The sequence below is a fragment of the Amblyomma mixtum genome, chromosome 2 (genome assembly GCF_055824585.1).
Source record: "Amblyomma mixtum isolate Tamu chromosome 2, ASM5582458v1, whole genome shotgun sequence".
Lineage (NCBI taxonomy): Eukaryota > Metazoa > Arthropoda > Arachnida > Ixodida > Ixodidae > Amblyomma > Amblyomma mixtum.
Window position 1 is genome coordinate 114,347,615 of NC_143013.1, and position 23,100 is coordinate 114,370,714.

At 50.3% G+C, this 23,100-nt stretch overlaps 1 protein-coding gene across 1 annotated transcript in view; it reads left to right on the forward strand.

Moving 5' to 3' along the window:
• Positions 1 to 23,100, forward strand: part of LOC149360634 (complement factor B-like) — a 135,790-nt gene that overhangs the window by 32,219 nt on the left and 80,471 nt on the right. Inside the window, exons 6-10 of the mRNA XM_089572422.1 lie at positions 2,387 to 2,575; positions 3,166 to 3,354; positions 11,641 to 11,823; positions 16,206 to 16,409; positions 18,047 to 18,285. Coding sequence (XP_089428548.1) covers positions 2,387 to 2,575; positions 3,166 to 3,354; positions 11,641 to 11,823; positions 16,206 to 16,409; positions 18,047 to 18,285 — 1,004 coding nt within the window. The remainder of the gene's footprint in view (positions 1 to 2,386; positions 2,576 to 3,165; positions 3,355 to 11,640; positions 11,824 to 16,205; positions 16,410 to 18,046; positions 18,286 to 23,100) is intronic.

Sequence of the window (23,100 nt, forward strand, 5' to 3'; positions counted from 1 at the left end):
ATGATGTCAACCGAATAAAAACTTGGGGCCAACATTGGTTAATGTCTCTTGATGTTTCCAAAATATGTTTGATTTAGTTCCACTGCCGACAGATGCATACTCCTTTTAAATATGTTCTTTTTGTTTGGCAAGTGTTGTCCGTCAATTCCAGTAAGTACTTGGGAATTAGGGTAACGCAAAACCAAACATGAATATCGCTAACGAGGCTAATCGTACGCTTGGATTTATACGTCGGAATCTACGATTTGCCACCGCATTCACCAAATCATTACCATAGTTAACCTTTTTCCGCCCTACACTAGAATACGCCTCAGCAATACGGGATCCTCACCAGTGTAACCTCAATTTAACCTTAGAAAAAAAAGTGGCAGTGGCTTAGCTCAGCTAGGCCAGGATATAAGGAAGCGAAAGCAGTTTCGTCCACTGACATCTCGGCAGCGACACGCCTTTGTTGTCGTTCAGCAGCTTGACGGCGTCTCTTCGCGAGACGTTCATCTCGTTCTTCGGGCGTCTCGGCCACCCGCTTAGCCCTTCTCGCCTCGTTTTCACGCTGCTGGCCGTCCTTGTGCCATGCGTCGACTTCTGGATCGGAACACTAAATTTCACGCAGCCTGTACTGCTGCCGCGACGAGCACGGCCGGTCTCTTTCTTCTATGGTGCGCGTCTGAGGAGCGAGCGCGTCGCTTCCGGCTTATATCCCAGCTGCGCGCCGCGACTCTGCGCATGCGCAGTGCGGCGCAGTGGCTGCAGCGCCATGGTTGCCATGGCACTGGTTCATTCCCAGTGCTCATTCCCGATCTTTTTTCGTCACGTCATCTCGGGACTTGAATGATCTACCGCAGGACGCCGTGCATCATATCAACGCCATGTAATGTTTCATACTAGGGGCTCTTGAGGTTTGAAATAAAAAAAAATCGTAGCATTTAAAAATTGTCTTGTAACTAAAGGGGACGCATAAAATAGCATTCTTGTTTGCTGGAACCAATTTCGATATTCTATTGGAATGGTTACAACACTGGTCAGTGGGAACACTATTGTAATCTCGACATGGTGGTTGGACGGTAGTTTTTCATGTTAGCCTGTCCATAGAAATCGGTATTTCCTCTTTCGTGAAGAATTATTGTTCAATATTATTTAGCTATATATCTCCTAGTTTGGAATGTCCCTCAAATATACGACTAGTATTGCTTTAGATTTTCTCGCAAAATTTCTCATGAAGAGTTCGCATCCCGCGGTCTCTTTCTGCAAGTGCGCAAAAAAGTGGCTGGATGTTTAGCATTGCTTAGCGCGAAATATGTTGCCAAAGCACATCAGTTTTGGACGTGGACACCACTGCCACGTACCTGCAAGCACGACTATACTTCCACAGACTCAGGGCGCCAGTTACGCGTGCTTTCAAGTTTTTCACCGTCAATGCCAATTTACCCGATGTACGCCGGCGTCCTATGCTCCAGTGCCTTGTTTCTGCTGCAGCCCACATCCCTCTGACTCTACCATCACATAGCTCAAAGCGCGAATATTAGTTTGGCGGTAGTATTAGTTACTGAACAAGACGATGCGCAGTGCACAGCGCGTGAGTGCTGTTTAACTCGAGGCAAGTTCGGCTGCGGCGAGAGCCTAGTTTCAATGAAGAAAAAAAAAATAGCGGCGAGAGCCTAGTGCTCTCGTGCAATTGCCAGCGAGGCTGATCTGTTGGCGGCGCCGCATTTTATAATCCCAGCCATGGATATTTATTTGATTTATTTTTATTTATTTATTTCACTAGGCACAAACCCACAAACACCGCAAGAAGTTACTCGCGGTTTACCCATCGGAATATTGATTTCGCACTAATACCTCGGGACACCAAATAATGGATGGAAGAAATCGCTCCTTCAGCCTGTATAGAAATATCAAATTGTTTCTTGAATGCAAAAGCCATTGATTTTGTAAGTAATAAAGCTTTAATGATCTTTTCTCGTGGAACGCAAGATGATGCTTCCAGAAACTGACTCTCCGGCCAGTCTCTTAAAAGTTCGCATATCAATTATTGTCTTTAAAAAGGGTCTCTCAGACATATGAGTTTTTAGTGTGTAATATGTTTATGCTACAGGGTATTTTCTTGTGAATAGGGCTAACGGTTTAGCGGCAGCCTGAATGCCTATTTAAGCTTTGATTCGTTCACTAGATGCACGTATTTCCCTGAGGACGGGCCAGTAGCTTGCTGGGTTGTGGTGTTTTGCGTTTGCTTGTAGCATATTTGCGAAAACACGCTTGTCTTCTTCCTGAAATAGTGGCTGTACGCACTCTCCCCTTTATACGGAATGATATTCCTCTGTGCCGCAATTTGTCAGAGCAACAACAGACGTGTTTGGTAGCGTTAATGTCGTGCTGAATTTTGTTGCAGCCCAGGACGCTTGCGACAATTTTCAAGTGGCGCACGGCCAAGTGTCCGACGACAAATCAGGTGGCGACTTCTTCACATCTGGTGACAATGCTTTTGTTACCTGCCATCGAGGCTTTAGTGTGAAAGGAAGTGCTCAGCTGTACTGCAAGGAGGATGGCCAGTGGGATTACGACATACCCACGTGCGTCGGTGAGTGACCTGTTCTTTCAGTCTACCAGCTGCTGCTCTCCTCTTGGTGGATCATTCAATTTAATACTTGTCCTCCTTGCATGAAGCGTCATTGCAATGTTCCATGTCCTTTTGTGCAGCAATGTTCGGGCAGTTAAATCGTCTTTATCGAATGTCATCTGCGTTTTGCCCTTTTATCATGCTAGTGTTTCCAGCCGGTTCGATGGGCATGTAAACTTGAACGTATCAGCATGCTGCTGCTGACCAGCGCCGGATAATTACCGACGCCTTGAAGCGGATAGCCCTCCAAGGACTTCCTTTGGCCTTTAAGGGCAACCCTCTAAGGGTTGCCTCGTGCCGCGTAAGGGGAGGCTGGGTTTGCCCTCTCTGCATTGCTTGGCAATAAATGTTTCCCCATCCAAACCAGTCCCTCTTTCGACATCTAAGCTTTGAGATACCAGCCTATAAACTAAGTTTATTTGCTGTCCAGCTCATTTTTCGCAAAATAAATTTTCTATCGCTTGATAGAGAGGGAAATTTCAGCATTGTAATATGCAGGGCTCGTATATTCCTAATTCATAGAAAGCCCTTTTGTCACGTCCTTTGCACAGAGAACAATTGCACGCGGTTCAAGCCCGGACCACATCTGCAAGTCTATGAATTCAATGACTTGAACAAGACAGAATTCACAGAGGGGACCTTCATCAACTTCCGATGCGACGACGGCTACGTACTAGAGGGCGCATTCAGCTCCGTTTGCCGTAGCGGTCGCTGGTTTGGACGGATGCCCAAATGCGAACGTAAGTGCCACCATGAGCAGGGTTTGTGAGCAGAAGCTGCAACCGACATGCGGTTACATAGAGGAAAACAAAGGGACAAGACACAGCACACAATGCGAATTATCCACAAGCTCGAGCAAACATCGAACGAATTATTGCCTGCAATGAAGTAATTATTTCTTGGTCGCTTAATATTGAGGCGTAGAAATAAGAAAGCGGTTTAAGGTGGTCGGTTTGGGAAAGTCAGCGACGGCGCGAAGTTTGGCAGGGCCAGGAAGGACGCCATCTTTGGAGATGACATGGCCTAATATCGTCAGTTTCGTAGCGCCGAAGTAACATTTGTTCAGGTTTAGCTGTAGCCCGGCAGCAGTAAGACACGTGAGAACACGCTGGAGGCGCAGTAAATGAGAAGAAAAATCTTTGTAAAAAACGACAATGCCATCCAGATAGCAGAGACACGTTTCCCATTTGAGCCCGCTGAGAATATTATCCATCATTCTCTCGAATGTGGCTGGAGCATTGCATAGGCCGAATGGCATGACATTGAATTCATACAGGCCGTCTGGGGGGACGAAAGCGGTTTTAGGCCGGTCAGCGGCAGCCATCAGTACTTGCCAGTAGCCAGAGCGTAAGTCTAACGACGAAAAATACTCCGCTCCCTGCAAGCAATCTAGTGCGTCGTCGATTCGGGGTAGAGGATAAACATCTTTGCGAGTAATCTGGTTGAGACGACGGTAGTCCACGCAGAACCGAATGGAGCCATCTTTTTTCGTCACCAGGACAACAGGAGAGGCCCAAGGGCGGTGAGGGCTGTATGATGCCGCGCTGTAGCATATCATCGACATTGTCACATATGACGCGGCGCTCTGTGGGCGAGACGCGGTATGGTCGCTGGCGCAAGGCGGCGTGCGTACCTGTGTCGATTTCGTGAGAGACGGCCAACGCACGGCCCAAAGATGGTTGGGAAAGGTCAAAAGACGTGCTGAAGCGCTGGAGAAGTGTCAGTAGCTGGTCACGTTGAGCGGGCGGAAGGTCGGCAGCGATGGCGCGTTGAAAGACGTCGACGGGAAGCGGATCGGGCGTTGTCGCACAAATTTCCAGGAGAGCAACCTTGGGACAGGCACGGTGATCGGAGAACTCGTGGGCAAGAGCAGGGTCCAGTTCTTCGACACGAGCTAGGCATTCACCGCGAAGGAGAGAGGACGGGCAAGCAAAAGGGTTGGAGACAAATGACACAGTGACCATCGGAAATCGTGAGAACAGCGAAAGGAATCAGAAGGCGGTGTCGGCGGGTGGCAGCTGTGGTGGGTGTGAATAGAACAGGGCTACTGAAGGCGGAGTCAGGTAGGAGCGGGACGAGGGCAGAAGAGAAGGGAGGTATGGCGGTGTCGGCAGCTACGAGAAGTTTAGCGGAGGGCACAGGCAGGTCGCACACGGAAACGTTACACACCGAAGATAGCGCGAGTTCAGCACGAGCACAGTCAATCACTGCACGGTGGGTTGATAGGAAGTCCCATCCTAGGATGACATCGTGAGAGCACGCACTCAGCAAATCAAACTCTATGAGATATGCTACGTCGTTGACAGAAACTCGTACCGTGCAGGCTGCGATGGGGTGGATGCGCTGTGAGCTGGCCGTACGGAGCGAAAAGTCAGACAGGGGCGTCGTCACCTTGCGAATTTTGCGGCGAAGAGAGTCACTAATCACAGACACGGCAGCGCCCGAGTCAACGAGCGCGAGAACAGGGACACCTTCGACAATAGCCTGAATCACGTTGGCGGGAGGAAACGGAGGATTTGGCGAGTTCGCAAAAGAGGCAGTTCTTGCCTCCGGAACTGCGGCAGTTAGTTTTCCTCACGGACGGGTTCCGGTCGCCGAAGCATTGGGGAAATTGAACGGCGGCGAGGGGAAGGCGAGCGGCGAGTAGAATACTGGGAGCGAGGCATAGACGAGCCAGAAGAGCCATTGGTCAAGGGCGGCTCGGTATCGTATCCGTACCGATGCACAGCCTCCCCAGAGCGAGGCAAGCGCTGACGGCAGAGAGGTGCGACGTGCCCTGGAAGCCTACAAGCGTAGCAGATGGGCCGATTATCGGCGGTGCGCCAAGGGCTCGTAGGGTGCCGTCGTGTGCGAGGAAACGAGGCTGGGGGAAGTGGCAGGAACTGGGGTGGAGCATAATAGGCAGGGCTGCTGCGATACGTGGGGGAGGCAAGCGAGCCCGGTGTCCGGGTGACGGCTTCAGCATAGGTGAGTAGTGCTGCGACAGGAGGAGGCGGGGGGCTGGATGGGAAGACTGCAGCGACCTGCTCCTGAACAACACGGCGGCTAGTCGGCTCAAGGGAGGGCGCGAGGTCGGCAGTAGGGCACACGGTCTAGAACGAGATGGAGAAGAGAAAGCTGGCGGGCGACTTCCTCGCGTATAAAATCTTTTACGCGCTCCATGAATAGGGATTGGTCCGAAGACGAGGGACCAAGGGCCAAGCCAGCAAGACTCTCGGTAGGCGCACCAGACTGCCGCGTAGAAGCGCGTTGCTTGCTCAACTCGTCATAGCTCTGGCACAGCTCGATGACGGCACTGACGGAGGTGGGATTCTTCGCCAGGAGCATGTGGAAAGCGTCATCGGCTATCCCTTTGAGAATGTTGTTAACATTGTCAGCCCCTGGCATCGAAGGGTTCACGCGCTAACATAAATCGACGACGTCTTCAATGTAGCTGGTGAATGTTTCAGCCGGTAGCTGGGCTCGAGCACGGAGACGTTGCTCGGCGCGAAGTTTCCGCACGGCGGGGAGGCCGAAAACGTCTGCGAAGCTTGCCTTGAATGGTGACCAGGTGGGAAGGTCGGCTTCATGGTTACGAAACCATAAGTTTGCAACGTCTGTGAGATAGAAGAGGACGTTGCTCAACTTCACAGCGTCGTCCCACCGGTTGTAAGGGCTGACGCGCTCGTAGGAGGCCAGCCAATCGTCGACGTCCTGGTCGTCGGTACCGCTAAATAGGGAAGGGTCGCGCTGGCGTTGGACTCCGGAACAGAGGACGGTGGGAGGGATGGCCGGCGATGACTGCGTCGAAGTGCTTGGCATTGTTGGCGGTGCAAGTAGCGTTCCGCTCCTAAGTTCCAGGTTGAGCACCGGACGGGGATCGAAACACCTCCGCCAAGTGTACAGGTGCGTCTTCGAAGCGCAGGTCGGAGGCCGTTGATCGAAGACGCGTCACGGCAGGCACACACCAAGGAGTCACTCCGGAACGAGCACAGCACTTCGTTCACCTCTTCGTCGCACCGCTTGAAGGGATGCCGGTCGTTCCCATTACAGGTGTAATAAAATATTTATGCGTGCGAAAATTTAATGCCACTGAACTACAACATTATTCACCAATGGAGCAGTGTATGCAGCCTTGAGTCAGTGCATTACGGAAAAATTGCATGCGATTAAACTTTAATATAGTGCGAAGTACCAGTACTGCACTTAAATTTAGTTATATTTTAAAGTACCACCACATGCGCCGAGGACTGCTTCTGTAGTCAGCGTTGCATTAAACTAAGAGGAGCCTTAATACATGACAGAGAAAGAAGTTTTGCAGCATTGGGCGTCTTGCTAACTTGTGAGATGCTCATCAGTGATAAGTACAAACAAGGCACGAAACTGTTTCAATGCAGTTACCCAGGCTCTTTGAGCCACAGAGGACGAGAGGTTACAGTGGGTGCATATGGAATGATCAAGAGAACAGGAATCTAAACGTCCGTGGTATCGTGCACCCGACGTCACCACCAAGGAGTCCGGCTAGTTGCAAAAGCGATCACAACACTGTCACCTCTGACATAGCTTTGTTGCTGTACAAAAGCTCCGTAACTCCACTTTAGACGGAGTGATGGGAAATAACGCAATTTTGTAAGCCTTTTTAGTACCAACTTTTTCCCGCTACTGTTTCATAAACACCACAAATATTTGTTTGGTAGAAGTGGCTGCAGCTTTACTCCCGTTTCTACGATTTGAAGCGAAAATAAAAGAAAACAGTAACAACGAACATGTCCAGGTAAAACTACTCAAAACGTTAGGGCCCCTCAAGGTTTTACTGGATGCGCCAAAGTCACCGTCGCCACAAAAACACAGGAAAATAAACGGAGCTCGGTAAGCTGTGAGTTGCTCTAAGACGTCTAACAAGTAACGTGACCGGCCAGCAAGAAATGTCAAGGTGTATTAACTAGCAGAAGAGCAAGCTCTACTGGACCAGCCAGCAGGCTAGCACTTTGCTCTTGCTGGCACGCTTTGCCAATCATGGTCCGTTTAGTCTCTGCAGCTTTTACTCTGGGAACAATTCACAGAAATGGCAAAGAAATGGATTTTAAAGAAATGTAGTTAAAGAAATGGCACAGAAAAGAATTTTAAATATCTCTTTTAATAATTGCTGCCAATAAAGTATACGACATGTATGGATATCCCGCTGCTCAGTAGCTCTCAGTTGATCGCCCAGCATAGCACTGCTTGTTAAAAACACTGAACTTTGCCATAGCACGTTCTTGAAGCGAACCTTCCAGGTGCTTCAGGACAGAAAATGGTTGTCTCATTAGCCCAAATGTTTGCTCTGAAGCTGAAACGTAAGCAAACAAGCCGTGAAACTGAAGCACAGTCTTTAGCGGAACTCCGCAGCGGCATTGCTATCACGAGCTTTACATCTTTCGGCTGGTTAGACGAGTCAAACATTTATGCTTATCGGAAAAAAAAGACAGTCGCAGTTCAACTCGATGCGGGCTTTCTGTTGCTGCTGTATATATATATATATATATATATATACAGTGGTTTTGTTTTTCCTCTCAGTCTCGCCACCAAGAATCGCCTGCTCTTTTTGTACAGCGAGCGACGTGATGAGCACTGGCTGGGTAAACATTTGTGTAAACGAGATAGCTTTAAGGGTTCGGCTCAGTAGAAAACGTGGCGCCCTCGTCATCGGCCGCGGCGTGATACGCCACGCAGCTGGCGATTCTGCCTATGCATGACACTACGCCGTCGCACCCCGTCATATCTGCGGGTTAACTTTGTGAAGGCAGTCGCCGCCCTTACGCCCTCCGCCTTAAAGGGGCCCTTAAACACATTTTCAGTGCATTGTTTCGCTGTTGGTTGCGTAGAATGAGTTATGGTGATGCTATTAGCATCGTTTGTGCCATGTATATTTCGGTTCTTAATATTTTAATTAGCTCGCAAAAACAAATTCATGGCACTGACAGTGTCGCCAAACAAATTCATGCACTGACGGTGTCACCCCACAGTGGTGGTTTTTAGCAGTGTATATGGTATCATCGGGCGGGCGCTTGATGATTAGACAAACAGTAAATATACTGAAAACTGTGTTAGTAAATGATGATATGTTTTGTAACGTTTTCGAGTTTCATATTAGATCAACAAAACCACCATGTTTGCCTTACGTAAAAGCACTGCAAAGCAAGCAAAAAAAAGCACCACCAGGGGCTTAGGCTATTGGTTTGCATTGAATCATCCCTCTACACATGCATACATGACCTAGCACACGTCACTAAAGGCTATTTATTCTCTACGTATTTGACAACGGCTTGGCGGAATCGATGTGATCCAGCCATTGCATTGTACAAGCGTTCGTGTCGGTCCCAGGGAATGACACAAAGACAAAATCCATTCTTCACACATTTACAAGTGCATATCGTAAAATTGTGGAGAATCACCGGGCGGTGGCTGCAGATGGCGCCACATTACCGTCAAAAGCGGGCAGTGTCAAGGCAAGGCAGGCAGTAAACGGTGGCTGTAGGGGTGCGCACGATGTTAAAAAGTATCTCGCGCACGTCTTCACTCAGTCGCAGTATCTCGCGCTCGAGTTCAGATAAGTCAGGGAAGGCCATTGATCAATGTTGTCTTCTCCGCCGGTGGCGTCACGGCGAAGCATCGCTGCGCAGGCTGGGCGCTCATATTGTTGTAAGCATGGAAAAGACGCTGCCAGAATTGGCAAAAAAGACTTAGAGGGAACAGGCAACTATGGTGTGCAAAATGCTCAGATAGGCTATTTTGATTGTTCCGACCCAATGCCGTCATTGGGAAGTGAAATGGGAAAGGGAAGCAACCCAAAAATTGAGCTAAAGGCAGCATTTTATTTGCTTGTAATTTGAAATTTCTTTATCGAATAACTCCCGTTCCTATGCGCCGATTCCTGTAATTCGTTTTGAGTCGCCATCTATGTGACATGAAGGATCACCTTAAGTTTAGGTGACATCCCTTCAAGCAGTGTTTCAGAGCTCCTTTAAAGGTATGACGTGATAGGTAATGTCTTAATGCCCATATGTGAAGAACTGGTCTTTTTCTTCCTAACATTCATAAATCTCTGCTAGTACTTACTCCTAGCGCAGTAGGGTAGGGGTTAAGTGGTGCGTCATTGCCTTGTGATGGCAGGCGCTGCCGCCGACAGCATTTATGGTGATCCAGGTCGCTCTACCCGAGCAACCTCGCGCGACCAATCATTCCTTTAACCGCCACCTGCCAGGTTGCATGTGCACGCCATCTTTTATGGGTATCATATCGTGTCACCACACACACACACACACACACACCCACACACAAACACGCACATTTTCACTTAATGTGGCCACATTACCTTGTGACGTCATCACAACCTGCCCATTGTGGCCAGGTGGCAAAGTGCCCAGCAGACTGTAAGCGAACTGCCCACTGTGGCAGGTGGTAGTTAATTTACAGATTGATCGCGAGAGATTGCTTGGGACGAGCAAACTGTCTCAAAAGATCCACTTGTGTCTATGTTTGAAGCAGGCCCTTGCCGAGGCAGTGGCGCATCGCTTAACTGCAGCACCACTGCGTCAGGAGTGGTATGAGGACTCCTCGCGATCTATGAATGTGATATGGAGGATGACGGTGTCTGCGATGCGATATACAAACAGGAGACGAGGCTGCTACAGACCCAATAACGATATCGTGTGGTGGCGGAAGTTAAGGCCCCCTCAAGTTTTTTTCTTTATCTTGAATATAATTGAAGAAGCGTACAGGCGCCCAAATCTTTAGCTGGCGTGCGCGAGCGGCGACTTTTCTGTTCGTGAGCGCCATATGACGGAGCGAAGTTGGAAATAGGATGAGGCTAAGCGCATGCGCACAGAGCACGCTCAGCTGGGGCCGTCGTCTGCCAGGCTGTTCCTTCTTAAGGACGTCACCCCTTTTTATAGCGTTCCGACGAGAAGGCAGCGGGAGTAGGCCAATGGTTTTGCTCGCATTTTACGTTCAGAAGAACAGCGTTGTAGCAACCAAGCGAGGAAATAAAACTGAAAGATATGTCGAGCATGCCCAATCATGCGATAAGCCGGAGAACATGGGTCGTTATCATTATGAATGGAAAACATGGGTCATTATCGTTATGAAAGGGTTATCACTAGCTCAGGCAACAATCTGCAAGTCTTCTTCTTTTGTTTTCCTGATGAGGTAGCGAGGAGCATCTTCGATCCGACCTTCGTCCCAGTAGGCACGTATGATTCTGCCCACTGAAGCCCCTGCCACTCCAGTTGCTTTAGCATCTCCTTCAGCGATGAGCCACTCAATGACATCCCTATAATTCGAAGTCTTGTCACTTGACATACACGGAGTGGCATCTTGATAACTGTTCCGAACTGTGCGAGCACGGCTGCAGAGCAGCTTCACTTCAGTTTCACAGCGGCCTTTTAGTTTCGTCGCCACGCTGAAGTGTAAAGCACGCATAGTGTTGATAAGCGCCCTTCGTGCAGATGAAAAAAAGCTTTCGCGTCAGCAAGTAACACTTGAACGATCCATGTTCTCCGGCTTATCGCATGATTGGGAGTGTTCGGCCTATCTTTCAGTTTTATTTCCTCGCTTGGTTGCTACAACGCTGTTCTTCGGAACGTAAAATGCGAGCAAAACCATTCGTCTACTCACGCTGCCTGCTCGTCGAAACGCGATAATAAGGGGTGACGTCCTTAAGAAGGAACAGCCTGGCAGACGACGGGCCCAGCCGAGCGTGCTTTGTGAGCATGCGCTTAGCCTCATCCTGTTTCCAACTTCGCCCCGTCATATGGCGCTGGCGCACAGAAAAGTCGCCGCTCGCGCACGCCAGTTAAAGATTTGGGCGCCTGTACATACGGCACTGCCTTTTCAGGTTGGCCAAAATCTACCAATCCAGCATTTGACTTGGAGGGCCGAGTTCCTAAGGTTTCTGAAATTAAGCAAACGCGAAGGTGCGAATTCCTTTCATACTGACCGCATAGCTAACATTGTCTGTGTAGTTACAGTTTTATGCAGTTGTTTAATTACTGAGCTGGTATGTGCAGAGATTCGGTGCGGGTCCTTGACAGCCCCTCAAAACGGCTGGATAACCGGCAACTACTCCACTGCTGTGGGCGCTACAGCAAGCTTCGGCTGCAAGCAGGGCTATATCTTGCTGGGATCACAAAAGAGGCAGTGCGGGGATGATGGCCAGTGGGATGGCACACCTGCACGCTGCGTGACCAAAGGTAAGTTGGGAAGAGACACTCCGCCAAGGGTTTCGTCGTGAAGATCTCATTTGCGGTGTATAGTTAGGTACAGAACGCAGCAGTTGTTCGTATTTACTCCTAAAATACACGCGAAGCAGGATTTGCCACGATGATGATGATTGTTAGGCTGGTGATGACATTCAAATCAATAAGCACTTCATGATTTTTTGTGAGATGGAAGCTGAAGCTCTATCCTTTACATTCGTAGTAAGCAAATCAATGTTCTTGAAATTCATTGATACAAACGAAAAAAAGTGCAGTATAGAAGGTCACAAAACATCCGGATTAGCTCAGCACAGTTACCTTGGGCTATGGAGTGGAGGGTAAGAAGGACTATCGGGCACTAATGTCTATAGTAGGCGTGACCGGCAGCAAAGCTGATGAAGTTGTTATGCTATTAGCTGACGAACCGAGACCATACTCTTGGCACTGAGTGTCTGGCTCTCTTGGCCAGATATCATGATTATCATGATCAGCCTGACTAGGCCCACTGCAGGGCAAAGGCCTCTCCCATGTCTCTCCCATTAACCCTGTCCTTTGCCAGTTGCGGCCACTGTATCCCCGCAAACTTCTTAATCTCATCCGCCCACCTAACTCTCTGCTGCCCCCTGTTACGTTTACCTCCTCTTGGAATCCACTCCGTTACCCTTAGGGACCACCAGTTATCTTGCCCTCGCATTATATGCCCTGTACAAACCCTGTAAAGAGGAAGATGAGCAGCGGCGGCCGCCGCTCCGCTAGCGCGTGGCGCGAGATCGCTGGCTGGATGACCGAAGCTCTCGGACCGGCATTTAGGCTATCTGTCGCTAAGTTCCTTTCCCCGGAAATCCTGCTACAATTTGGTGGAGGTGCGGGGTAAAGTAAGAGAATTAGTAGCAAGAGAACATGATTCGGCGCATCGTTCGGGATCGAGCAAAGAGTCGACGTGCTGAATGTGGCCAAGGCATTCGCCACGGAGAAATATGCAGGGGCTCAAAAAAGGGTTCGAGATCGGGATGAGGCTGCAGCCGTCTTGAACAGTGAGCAGAGCGAAAGGCAGAGGCAGACAGTGTCGAGAGATGAAGACGTCGGATGGTGTAAAGACGACGGCGCCGTCAGATGCGGTGAGGCAGGAGACAGGGACAGGAACAGATGAGCACGGAGGAATCTCGATGTCGTCAGCCACAGACAGTTTGCCCCACGAAGATGACGTATCAGGCGAGGTAGCACTGCACGGAAGAAGTTCGAGCTCGGCACGAGCGCAGTCGATGAGGGCCTCATGTTGGGAAAGAAAGTCCCAACCTAAAATAATGTCATGCGAGCACGATGAGAGAACGACGAATTCAACAGTATATAAGGAACCGTAAATGATGACCCTGGCTGTGCAGGCGGCTAAAGGCAAGATGCGCTGTGCATTAGCTGTATGAAGCGAAAATCCGGATAACGGCGTCGTCACTTTGCGAAGTTTTCGGCACAGTTTCTCATTCATCACAGAAACAGCAGCGCCAGTATCAACAAGCGCCAAGGCGCTGTGGCCCTTTACAGAAACGTCGAGCACATTCGCTGGGGACAAACGAGGCCTTGAACTTGTCGCCGAATACGCAGTTCTTGCCTCGGGAACTGCGGCAACTAGTTTTCCTGGCGCATAGGGGAATGAGGACGCAGTGGCGAAACAGAACGGCGCCGCGGGGATGGCGAACGGCGGCGAGAATACGGGCGGCGATCGGAGGCATCAAGCTGTTCGGCAGCCGACGGACGTGGCGGGGGCTGTGGTGCCGCGTAGACGTAGGTTCTGGGGTCATCCACGGGTGGTGGCACACGGCGTCGGCACAGGCGCTCAACGTGGCCAGGGACACCACATGCATAGCAAATAGGACGTTGTCACGGGTGCGCCAAGGGTTGACACGAGCAGGAGGTGGTCGGGTTGGAAAGGCAGGCGGCGGCGTCGGAGGGTAATACGGGACAAATGGCTCGGCTCTTGGTTTCCGGACGGCGTCGGCGTATGTGAGCGGCGCTGCAGCGGGAACCGGCGGACGAACAGGTGGTAGCGCTTCGGTCACTTGCTCGCGAATCACCGTTTGTAGGGTCGGATCCAGGTTGGAGGGAGGCCCCTGCACGCCGTGAAGAAGTGACAGCTGTCGAGCCACCTCATCACGTACAAAGTCTTTTATCTGGTCAAGCAGCGAGCTGTGGGAGGTTGTCACGGCGAGGCTGGAAAGCGAGTCAGGCTGCACGGAAGGTGGTAGCACCAGAATGCGCTGCTTGCGGAGCTCATCGTAGCTCTGACACAGGTTGAACACTTCGGAAACGGTGGTAGGGTTCCGGGCGATAAGCATCTGAAATGCTTCCGTTTCGATTCCTTTCAGGACATGCTTAATCCGGTCCGCCTCGGTCATAGACGAGTCCACCCTTGAACAGAGGTTGATGACATCCTCGATATAACTCGTGAACGATTCTCCGTGTAGCTGGGCTCTCACTCGCAGGCGCTGTTCAGCGCGCAGCTTGCGTACTGCAGGGCGCCCAAAGATGTCAGAAAGGCTCTTTTGAAGGCAGACCAGGTGGTAAAGTCTGATTCATGATTCCTGTGCCATAGGCTGGCCACGTCCGAGAGGTAAAACACCACGTTGTTCAATTTCATGGCGTCGTCCCACCGGTTGTGGCCGCTTACCCGCTCGTAGGAGGCAAGCCAATCCTCCACGTCGTGATCATCGGACCCGGTAAAAATGGCTGGGTCCCGCTGTCGGAGAGCGCCAGGGCAAACGACGGGCGTAGGAGAAAGGGAAGATGACTGGCTTGCGTCGGGACTGGGCTTACAGCCCAGATTTATGGCTGTGAAGTGATGTCTGCGTTTGAGACATGGCGCTCATGCGTGAAGATGACTCTTGATGCATCCTGCAGGCCTTTGTCCCCGATAGTGCTCAGAAATGCAAAAGAAAGAACACTATATAGTGCTTTGGGGCTAAGGTATCAATGAATTGCCGAGAGGTTTATATAAACGAGCAGTGAAGCTAGAGATTACTTTTCGGAAGGCGGCTTCGTGCCTTATGTCAGAAGTACAGGCGGGGCTATAAATAAGGCAGAAAGCATTTGGCAGACTACCGGTTGGTGCGCACGGCAAAAACACAAATTAGGCACTTCAAGTGACATGCACTTGGTTCCATTGAGATGAGTGATCCAGTAACTTCCTACAGTTTTCCTGGGGCATAATGGCACATCTGGTAGACAAAACCAAGGCCCTCAGAGCCAACTCCAGACATGCTGCATCAATGATAGTGTTTATGGATTTGCGCTTCGGAGATAAGGAAGCCGGTTGCCCCGATTTGACTATGAGAAATTTCCGCATTTTGTCATGCCGAACTGAACCCGAGTAAATGCTGTGTCACCTGTCTGGCTACAGGGACTAGTTGGAGAAAATGACCTATCAAGGCGCCACTGCGGCACATTGAATCCAGGCCGCTGTTCCATCGAAGGTCGAGAACACTTTTCTTTCGTTGGCAGGAGCACGCAGAAGCAACTAGCACAGGTATCACATCAATGCTGCGCGTTTGTTGGGACAGAAGTTGGGGTCGACGGAGTGGCGAAAATATACCCTTCTAATGATTGTCACCGCCCGCTGGGCGGAAAAAGCATCGCAGCTGTAACTCAGTGTTTTTCTCCCAGAAATCCCGCAAAGATGAGAACTGCGATGCGAACTGGGCAATCAGCGAAAAGTAAATAAGTGATTCAGCGATTAGGGAAAACGATTGCCACGAGACAATTAAGGACCTGCAAATTGTGGACTTTCTAAATACTGCCCGAGAGCCTCTGAAGGGCTGCCGAAATTATGACACTGTAGTAGAAAGGCTGTCTGCCTACTCGTTGTGGTGTTTCCCTGCTGCTTCTTGGAAAGGAGCGGCATCAAGATCTGATATCTTCGGACATGTAACAAGACGATTGAAGTGCATAACTTCTCGGATTATTGGCATCAGCAGCTGCGCTACGCTAAGCAGGTGTATCTCGCTGCTTCTGTGTTCTGCTGCCACAAAATGCACATCACCGTCCGCACTGAAACACCTTGTACAAAGACGGACCGTCTGCAAACGCTCCCTTGTTTTTGAGAAGCCAAGGACGCAGCCTGTCCGGCAGAACATGATCGCCGCTTCCTTAGAGTGTAAATTCACTCTGAGCACGAACATGCACGCCGCAAACGGAGGTGGGGACACATGTAATTAGTGCATTGCAATGTATTTTGTTGTTTGCTTTGCTTCTGCCTTGCTGGAATATATTTTCTTTTTTTTTCTTTCCCATCTTTCATAGCACAAGAGTTATGTGCACTCTTCGGGGAGTGTCTATCTAGCATGCACTCTCTATACACTTCTGCTGGCGTTGTACTCATCCGACAGGTGCAGCAACGACGGAGGCTAGAAACCGCAAAAATTGCTTGGATCCTGGCACCCCAGACAACAGTCGCCGGGTTGGTGGCAGAAACTTCCTCGTGGGTACCAACGTCACATTTGAATGCAACCCTGGCTACCACATGCGTGGCAACGCCACCATTTACTGCCAGAAGAACGGAATATGGTCTGCTTCTCTCCCGCGATGCACCGGTCAGTAGTCATTTGACCATGGCGTGATTCATGAGTGTGCACTCGCTCCTCACGCAAGCGAAACCTATTGAAAAATATGTTAATTGAACTATTTGTTGCAACAGGTACGGAGTGCAATAACCACACGAAAACATTTCATCAGCTAGGAGTGGTGGTGGTGTGACATTTTTATTAGAACATCTTTTCTATTAGGCGTTCAGTAGAATATATAATAAATGATTGAGGGGTATTAGGGTTCTCATTGTACCCTTCTCAAGAACAGCTGTTCAATGTGTTGCAACATCCTGGCGGCCGTCGCGCCTTACAAGCATGTTTTTACCTGCGCTGATTTCTTGTTTTCCCATCATCAACAGAGTTAACTTGGGTGCTCGCGGTTCAACCAAGTGCGCTCAGAAGGTTGCATGCTGGCGGTGACGTCATGACGAAGCGTTACGTGACTAGCGCCGGTCACTCCTAAGATTGAACGGCGATGAAGGTCTGACGCGTAAGAGTGATCTATTAAAAAGTAAGCAGCGATAGGATTGTTACGCTCTGCCATGCCATGCACGGAGGCTTTTTCGTGGTAAAGGCTGCAGACGGCTGATAAAACGATACGAATAGCATGACTGTGAAAGATTGGGATTGTGCAGAACTTTAAATTTATCTGCGAAGAGGACTTAATGATCAGCGATATCGAATATCAGCAGCGCGTAGATTCATTTTAGGATCCTTCACATTCAATGGCGGCGACTGTCATAGCCGCTGCCAACATCACAGACGCTGCAAACATCACAGCCGCTAAGCCATCCCGGAATGTAGAGGTAAAAAGAATTGCAAGCCGACAGAAAAAAAATTGTGATTATATTCCGCTCAAGTAATTTTGTTATTACTGGCATTGCCTTTTATGACACGCGGAATACTACGGAGATTTAGGCATCCAGATTAGAAATCATTCTATTGGTCCATAAGTAATATTGATGGTACGCAGCGGTTAGCGGAAAAATATCTTTACTGGCTCAGTTTCGCCTTCGATGTGCTGCCCCGAAATATGATAACCTCCAAAGTTATGCACAAAAAAGCTAAAGCATGGGGAATTGGTTGCCATACTGTAGTCCTGCTTTCTACTCGTGGCAGAAGAGCGGTGTCTAAACGAGCCTTTACTCATTACAACGGATGAAAATGAAAACTTCCAATAATGATACATTATAAATGTCACTCCGCGCTCAAATATGCCGGGGTAATCACTCTAAACCTTATTCTGTGTGCCGATGAGTGTAGTGTTGAAAGCGTAAAAATGTGTTTATGCGTTCTTTTCGGTGGCTTCTGTAATGTGTGTTTTGTTTCGGGCCCTTTCCTCCGTTTATAACGTTTCAGCAACACGTTCCAGCATTCCCTCCTGGCATCATTTCGCATAAAAGATAGGGAAAGTGTCCTGCTCTAAATCTGTTGCACTTATTTTCTCATCAGAAGTTGATTCATACCCGCTTTCTCTACGTACTATATAATGGCGGTGCTCTTAATTACGGGAAACTCTCACATCAATGCATGAGCTGTTGACTGCAGTGATCACAGCAGCAGCTTGCTATTTGCCCATTTGTAGCCAAATGAGCTGGTCTTGCAAGAGATTGCCGTTCGTGTTTTGGCTTTTTAACGTGCAGGAAAATTTTACTACGACAAAATGCGGTCCGCGGGCAGAGCTCTTAGTGACATGGCCGTCAAGATTCCGGAGCTGAATGCTTCTACCGGAAATGACAGCACCGCAAGTGTCCGAATCCTCAAAACTGGGGTACCAAACGCTGCGAGGCACGTCGTGTACTTCCTTTTTGATGCCTCCGCAAGCATCGGACCGACGAACTTCCAGACGGGCATCAACCTAGCGAAGGCGATAACGCGAAAGGTAGGCGCTTATCTTTGGCACCCTTTCTCTCCACCTGCTTCACGGCAGCACTGATATCTCCTTCACGCTTCAGTGAAAGTTTTCGTGAATATATGTGGGGAGCGAATGTTTGTTTTACATTTTTGTAACTTGCTCCTATGCTTTCCTTAACCATATCTGAATCCTAGGCAGTCAGGTACTGCAGGTAAGGGAAGAGGTACTGTGCTTGTAGGCGATTCCGGGGGAACAGAATTGAACATCAAAGAAAGGTGCGAACGACAGACAATCTAATTCTGTTCCGTAGAACGCAATCACTGGTATGGTTTTTCTTCACCGTGGTATTTATTAGAATAAAAAATAAACGAATATACAGAAATGAACGAACGATTTCCGCATACAGGTCTTTCGTTGCTTGACGTGATAGTCTCGTAGGCTTCGCGTCGAATTTTGGTGCATGTTTAGACAAGTTGGGCGAAAAACGCCGACAGCGGTGAAATGCTGCGCAAGAAATCCTTGACGAAACCAGGCCCCCTTGAGTAGAGGTCGGCAGCATACAAGAACACAAAAAAGCACACCAAGTGGGGATATCTTTTGTACAAAACATATATTTACCAGAGAGTGCAATGCCAAGGTCTTAAACAAATGTTGAAAAATAAGAGTTTACCAAATGCAGCTTAAGCGAAACTTCACATAATCACTGCAAAGCATGGACGGTTGAAGCCACAAGCACAAAGTAAAGGAGGAGACAGGTATGTGAATCAGCTAGTTGCTTTTAGCACAGCAAAATTAAAGAATGAGGAAATAGAGAGCTGGTTCGTAACCTACAAGGCCTTGGATGAGAAGCTGTAGATTCTCTGTATGCACCTAAGCATTCTCTGTAGGCATCTGTAGAAGCTAAGCCTTTTGTTTGCACTTTTATAGTCGGGACCAGCTTAGGCGATCCTTGAGATGTACCTCCTCCAGAATGATACAAAACGGTGACCCCGTGTCAATGATCATATTGAGCAAAATACCATCCCATCGAATATGATCCTGCTGAAGGACGGGGGCAGACTTGTCTTTTCCTGTGGTTCCTGCAGTGGGAAGACAGTTGAAATATTGGCCTTCCTCCGCTTCAGGTGCCGTGCCGTCGGTTTGAACGGACTAAGCATCGCCATCATGCCTGTGACACGTGCGAAAACACGATTGTGAGCGGCATCTTAATGCGAAATGGCCCGTCTTTCCACACCTAAAGCACTGCTCTCTTGTATACGGACATTTCTTTGCCTAGTGATCGCTGTTTCCGCAGCGTGCGCAATCAAATCATCTTTGATTTTTAACTTTGGTGCGGTTCTCACAGCGGCACGATAGGGCCAGTGTCATGACCGTACTTCTGGACACGTAGGCCCGATCAAGCAGCAACCGTGAACAATCGAAGAGGCCGACAACCTCGCGACGGCGGTGGTGCAGTGGGGTGCTGGTGATGCCCCCCTCCGAGCCTAAGTGGATTAGTGCAGCGGACTTCCTTGAGCCGAGGTGACCGCGGCAGCAGCGGCGAAGGCAGGAGATGCGTAAGAGGCATTGTCAGCGGCAACCACAGCGGAAGTGGAGGCGACGTGGCGACGCCAGTGCCGCTGGTTGTTAATTGAAGACGGCTGTGTCCTCGACTGGAGATGCGCAGGAGGCATTGTCAGCGGCAACCACAGCGGAAGCGGAGGTGACGTGGCGGCGCCAGTCACGCTGGCTGTTAATTGAAGACGGCTGTGTCCCCGACTCGTGTTCTGGACATCCGGCGGGGAAGCACGTTCATTTACCTGCTGGAAGACTGCGGGAGATTCTTTTCCAGCCAGGCTGGATTAGTCAGCATCTCCCCCTTCCCATCGACCGAGCTGCGAGAGAGTGGAACAGCCCGCACCGCCCCTGCCATGGGTGGTAACACCAGCGTCCCCTTCGGTCCATCCGATTAGACCATGCTCTTCGAACTTTATTCCCCAGCCAGGGATCTGGGGAATCCGAAGAATATTTAACTCGGCTGTGAGTGTGGCCGAGAGAGGCCTGCTAGCTCCAGTCGACTCCGGTTGACGAAGAAGTTCGCTTCTACTGAGAGTCATTCTCAGTCACCCTTTGTAAATAATGTGAATAAGTGTATAAAGTTTTTCGATACCTTCCTCTAAACTCAGTCTCCCATCCTCCTCGTCCCATCTCCGGTCCCCGGCCATGCTACCCGGGTCGCAACACCAGCTAAACTGCACACCGTTGCTCGTTATCAGGCTGCGTCAAGGCGCTCACTTCCCGTGCGGCTGCCTCTGCAGCAGTGGTAACAGTTTCAGCTTCGACAAGCGTGAGCGTAGTTCTTGCGAACAGCGTCTGTTGCACGACCTCGGATGCCACAAACGATCCGGTCAAGGCTGGTGCCGACGTTTCACTGAGCAGCAGGTTTGCGGAGTTCAACAACATAGTCTCGGATCGGTTCACTTCCAGCCTGTGTTCGTGTAAAGTACTTAAATCTTGGGGCAATCTCTTTGCACTTTGGCGCGTAATGGGCATTAAATAATTTGTCTGCGTCTTGGTAGCTCAGCTGATTCATTTTTCTGGGAGCGGATAGTCCAGAAAGCATACCTATTGGCTTCGTTGATGGGGCAGAAAGCAAGAGGGCCCTTTTCTTATCCTCTGTCTTGATATAATACGCTTCAAAGAATGCTTCTAGACGGGTCAAGTAACATCCCTCTTACCTTGGTTTTCGTCGAAACTTGGGAAGGCGAAGTTCGCAGGCATAACCGCTGACGCACCGTTGCCGCAGCCTCTTCCAGTGCCGCGGGGACGCACCCCTCGTCGCCACTCTTGTAGCGGGTGACAGAGTGACGGAGCCGGTCCGAGGGCAAACGCAGGACTGCTTTATTTCGCAGACAGCGGACTATATAAAAGCTTCTTCACTGGTGACGAAACACAAAAAAGAGCCAATTACGTTGGGCACGCATCATATAACATTCCGTTAACCGAAATGAGTGTCATCCCTTGTCCGAAGAGCTTGCCACTCGTTGGGCTGCCATTGGGAAATTATGGGAGTCAGCCCTCTTCATTGATGAAGCGTGAACATTCATATGATGCTTATGACAATTGCACAGAGCGGGCCAGCTAGCGAGAGAATAATGCCAGGTATCATTGCAGTGTTTGTTCGTTCACGCTCAAGGCAGCAGGAAAGGGTCGTTATCACTTTTGTTCGTGACGCGAGAAGCGACCAGACTAATCTCGATTGTTCGCAGCCATGAAAGGCTGCATCTAGGTTTTTCCGGATTACCGTAGATGATCTTGACCTGTAATCTGGAAGTTTCCTTGCCGGCTTTAAATTGAGCGATGCCGCGAGCGGCGGGCATTCGTAGTTCGACGACCGCCGAGCACGCCTGTTGCTTACGCCGCCGCCGAGTGATTCAGTTCTTTTGAGGGCGCAAGTCAGCCCAAATAAAGAGCTTCGTTTACAAGTCTTTCTGGTGTCTTCCTGACCGCTGGACTGCCGTCACAACAACGTGACATCTGGTGGAGGTGCTGGGTAGCCTCGCATGTTCCGGGCACCCCCTACAAGTCGTGACGCCAGCCCTTCGAGTCATCTACCGCAGGACCTGAGTCCAGTCCACCGCGCAAGCCGACGCCTGCAAGGGGACGAACCTGAGTTCGAGATTCTGCCGGACCCTACCCGGAAGCGAAAGCCAGCAGCAACATCTACCATGAGCTTGCCCCAGACGATGACTCCAATCATTCTTCAGCAGCCCCGGGTGCCACCAACCTTCGACGCTTCGCCTGGCGCCGACCCCGAAGAATGGCTGGAGCAGTTCGACCGTGTGGCTCTCTTCAACAACTGGGACGATGCCATGAAATTTAGGTACGTCTTCTTCGCCCTGGAGGGACGAGCAAGTGTCTGGTTCGAGAATGAGGAAGCCAGCCTTGCCAACTGGGAAACTTTCAAGGAACAGCTTCTGAAGACCTTCACAAACGTCGTGCGAAAGGAGAGAGCCCAGCAGCTGCTACAGTCTCGCATACAACACCCAAACGAGACCGTTGCAGTGTATACTGAGGAGATGAAGCGTCTCTTCCGGCGTGCCGACATGAACATGAAGGAAGAAGAGAAAGTGAAGTTGCTTATGCGAGGAGTTAAAGAGCAACTCTTTGCCGGCCTCGTCCGCAACCCACCGAAAACCGTCGCAGAATTCGTAGAAGAGGCATCCACAATGGAAAAAACCCTTGACGCCGGAGCCCGCCAATATGACCGCCAGCAGCGCGTCTTCTCAGCAAACTGCCTGGACACCGTTAACAACGACAACCTGCGGGAGGTTATCCGTCAAGTTGTGCGAGAAGAGCTCCGACGATTGCTGCCAACGGGAACGCAGCCGCAACCTTCATCGCTCACTGACGTCATCCGGGACGAGGTTCAACAGGCCTTGGGTGTGACGCCGACACCCATGCAACCTATGCAGCCCCAGCCATGGCTTACGCCGCAGCTGTGCGCCGTCCTGCACCTCGACGACGGGACCCAAGCCCCTATCACCCTCAGCCAGCTGCGTTGGACCGCCGCCCGCTCGCCCCAACCCGCCCGTCCTACGAGCGACGCGCGCAGCCGAGGAAATGCGACCAGTGGAGAACTCCCGACCAGCGCCGCCCACTATGTTTTCACTGTGGCGAAGCCGGTCACGTCCTCCGCCACTGCGCATACAGAAGACTAGGCATCCGAGGGTTCTCTTACGACGCTCCACGACCCCGACCCGGCCAGCGGCCAGCCGAAATCGAGGAGTTTTTGCGTCGGGAAGGATGCTCATCGCCGAGCCGCCTGTCACGTTCTCCGTCGCCATCGTCACCACGCTTTGT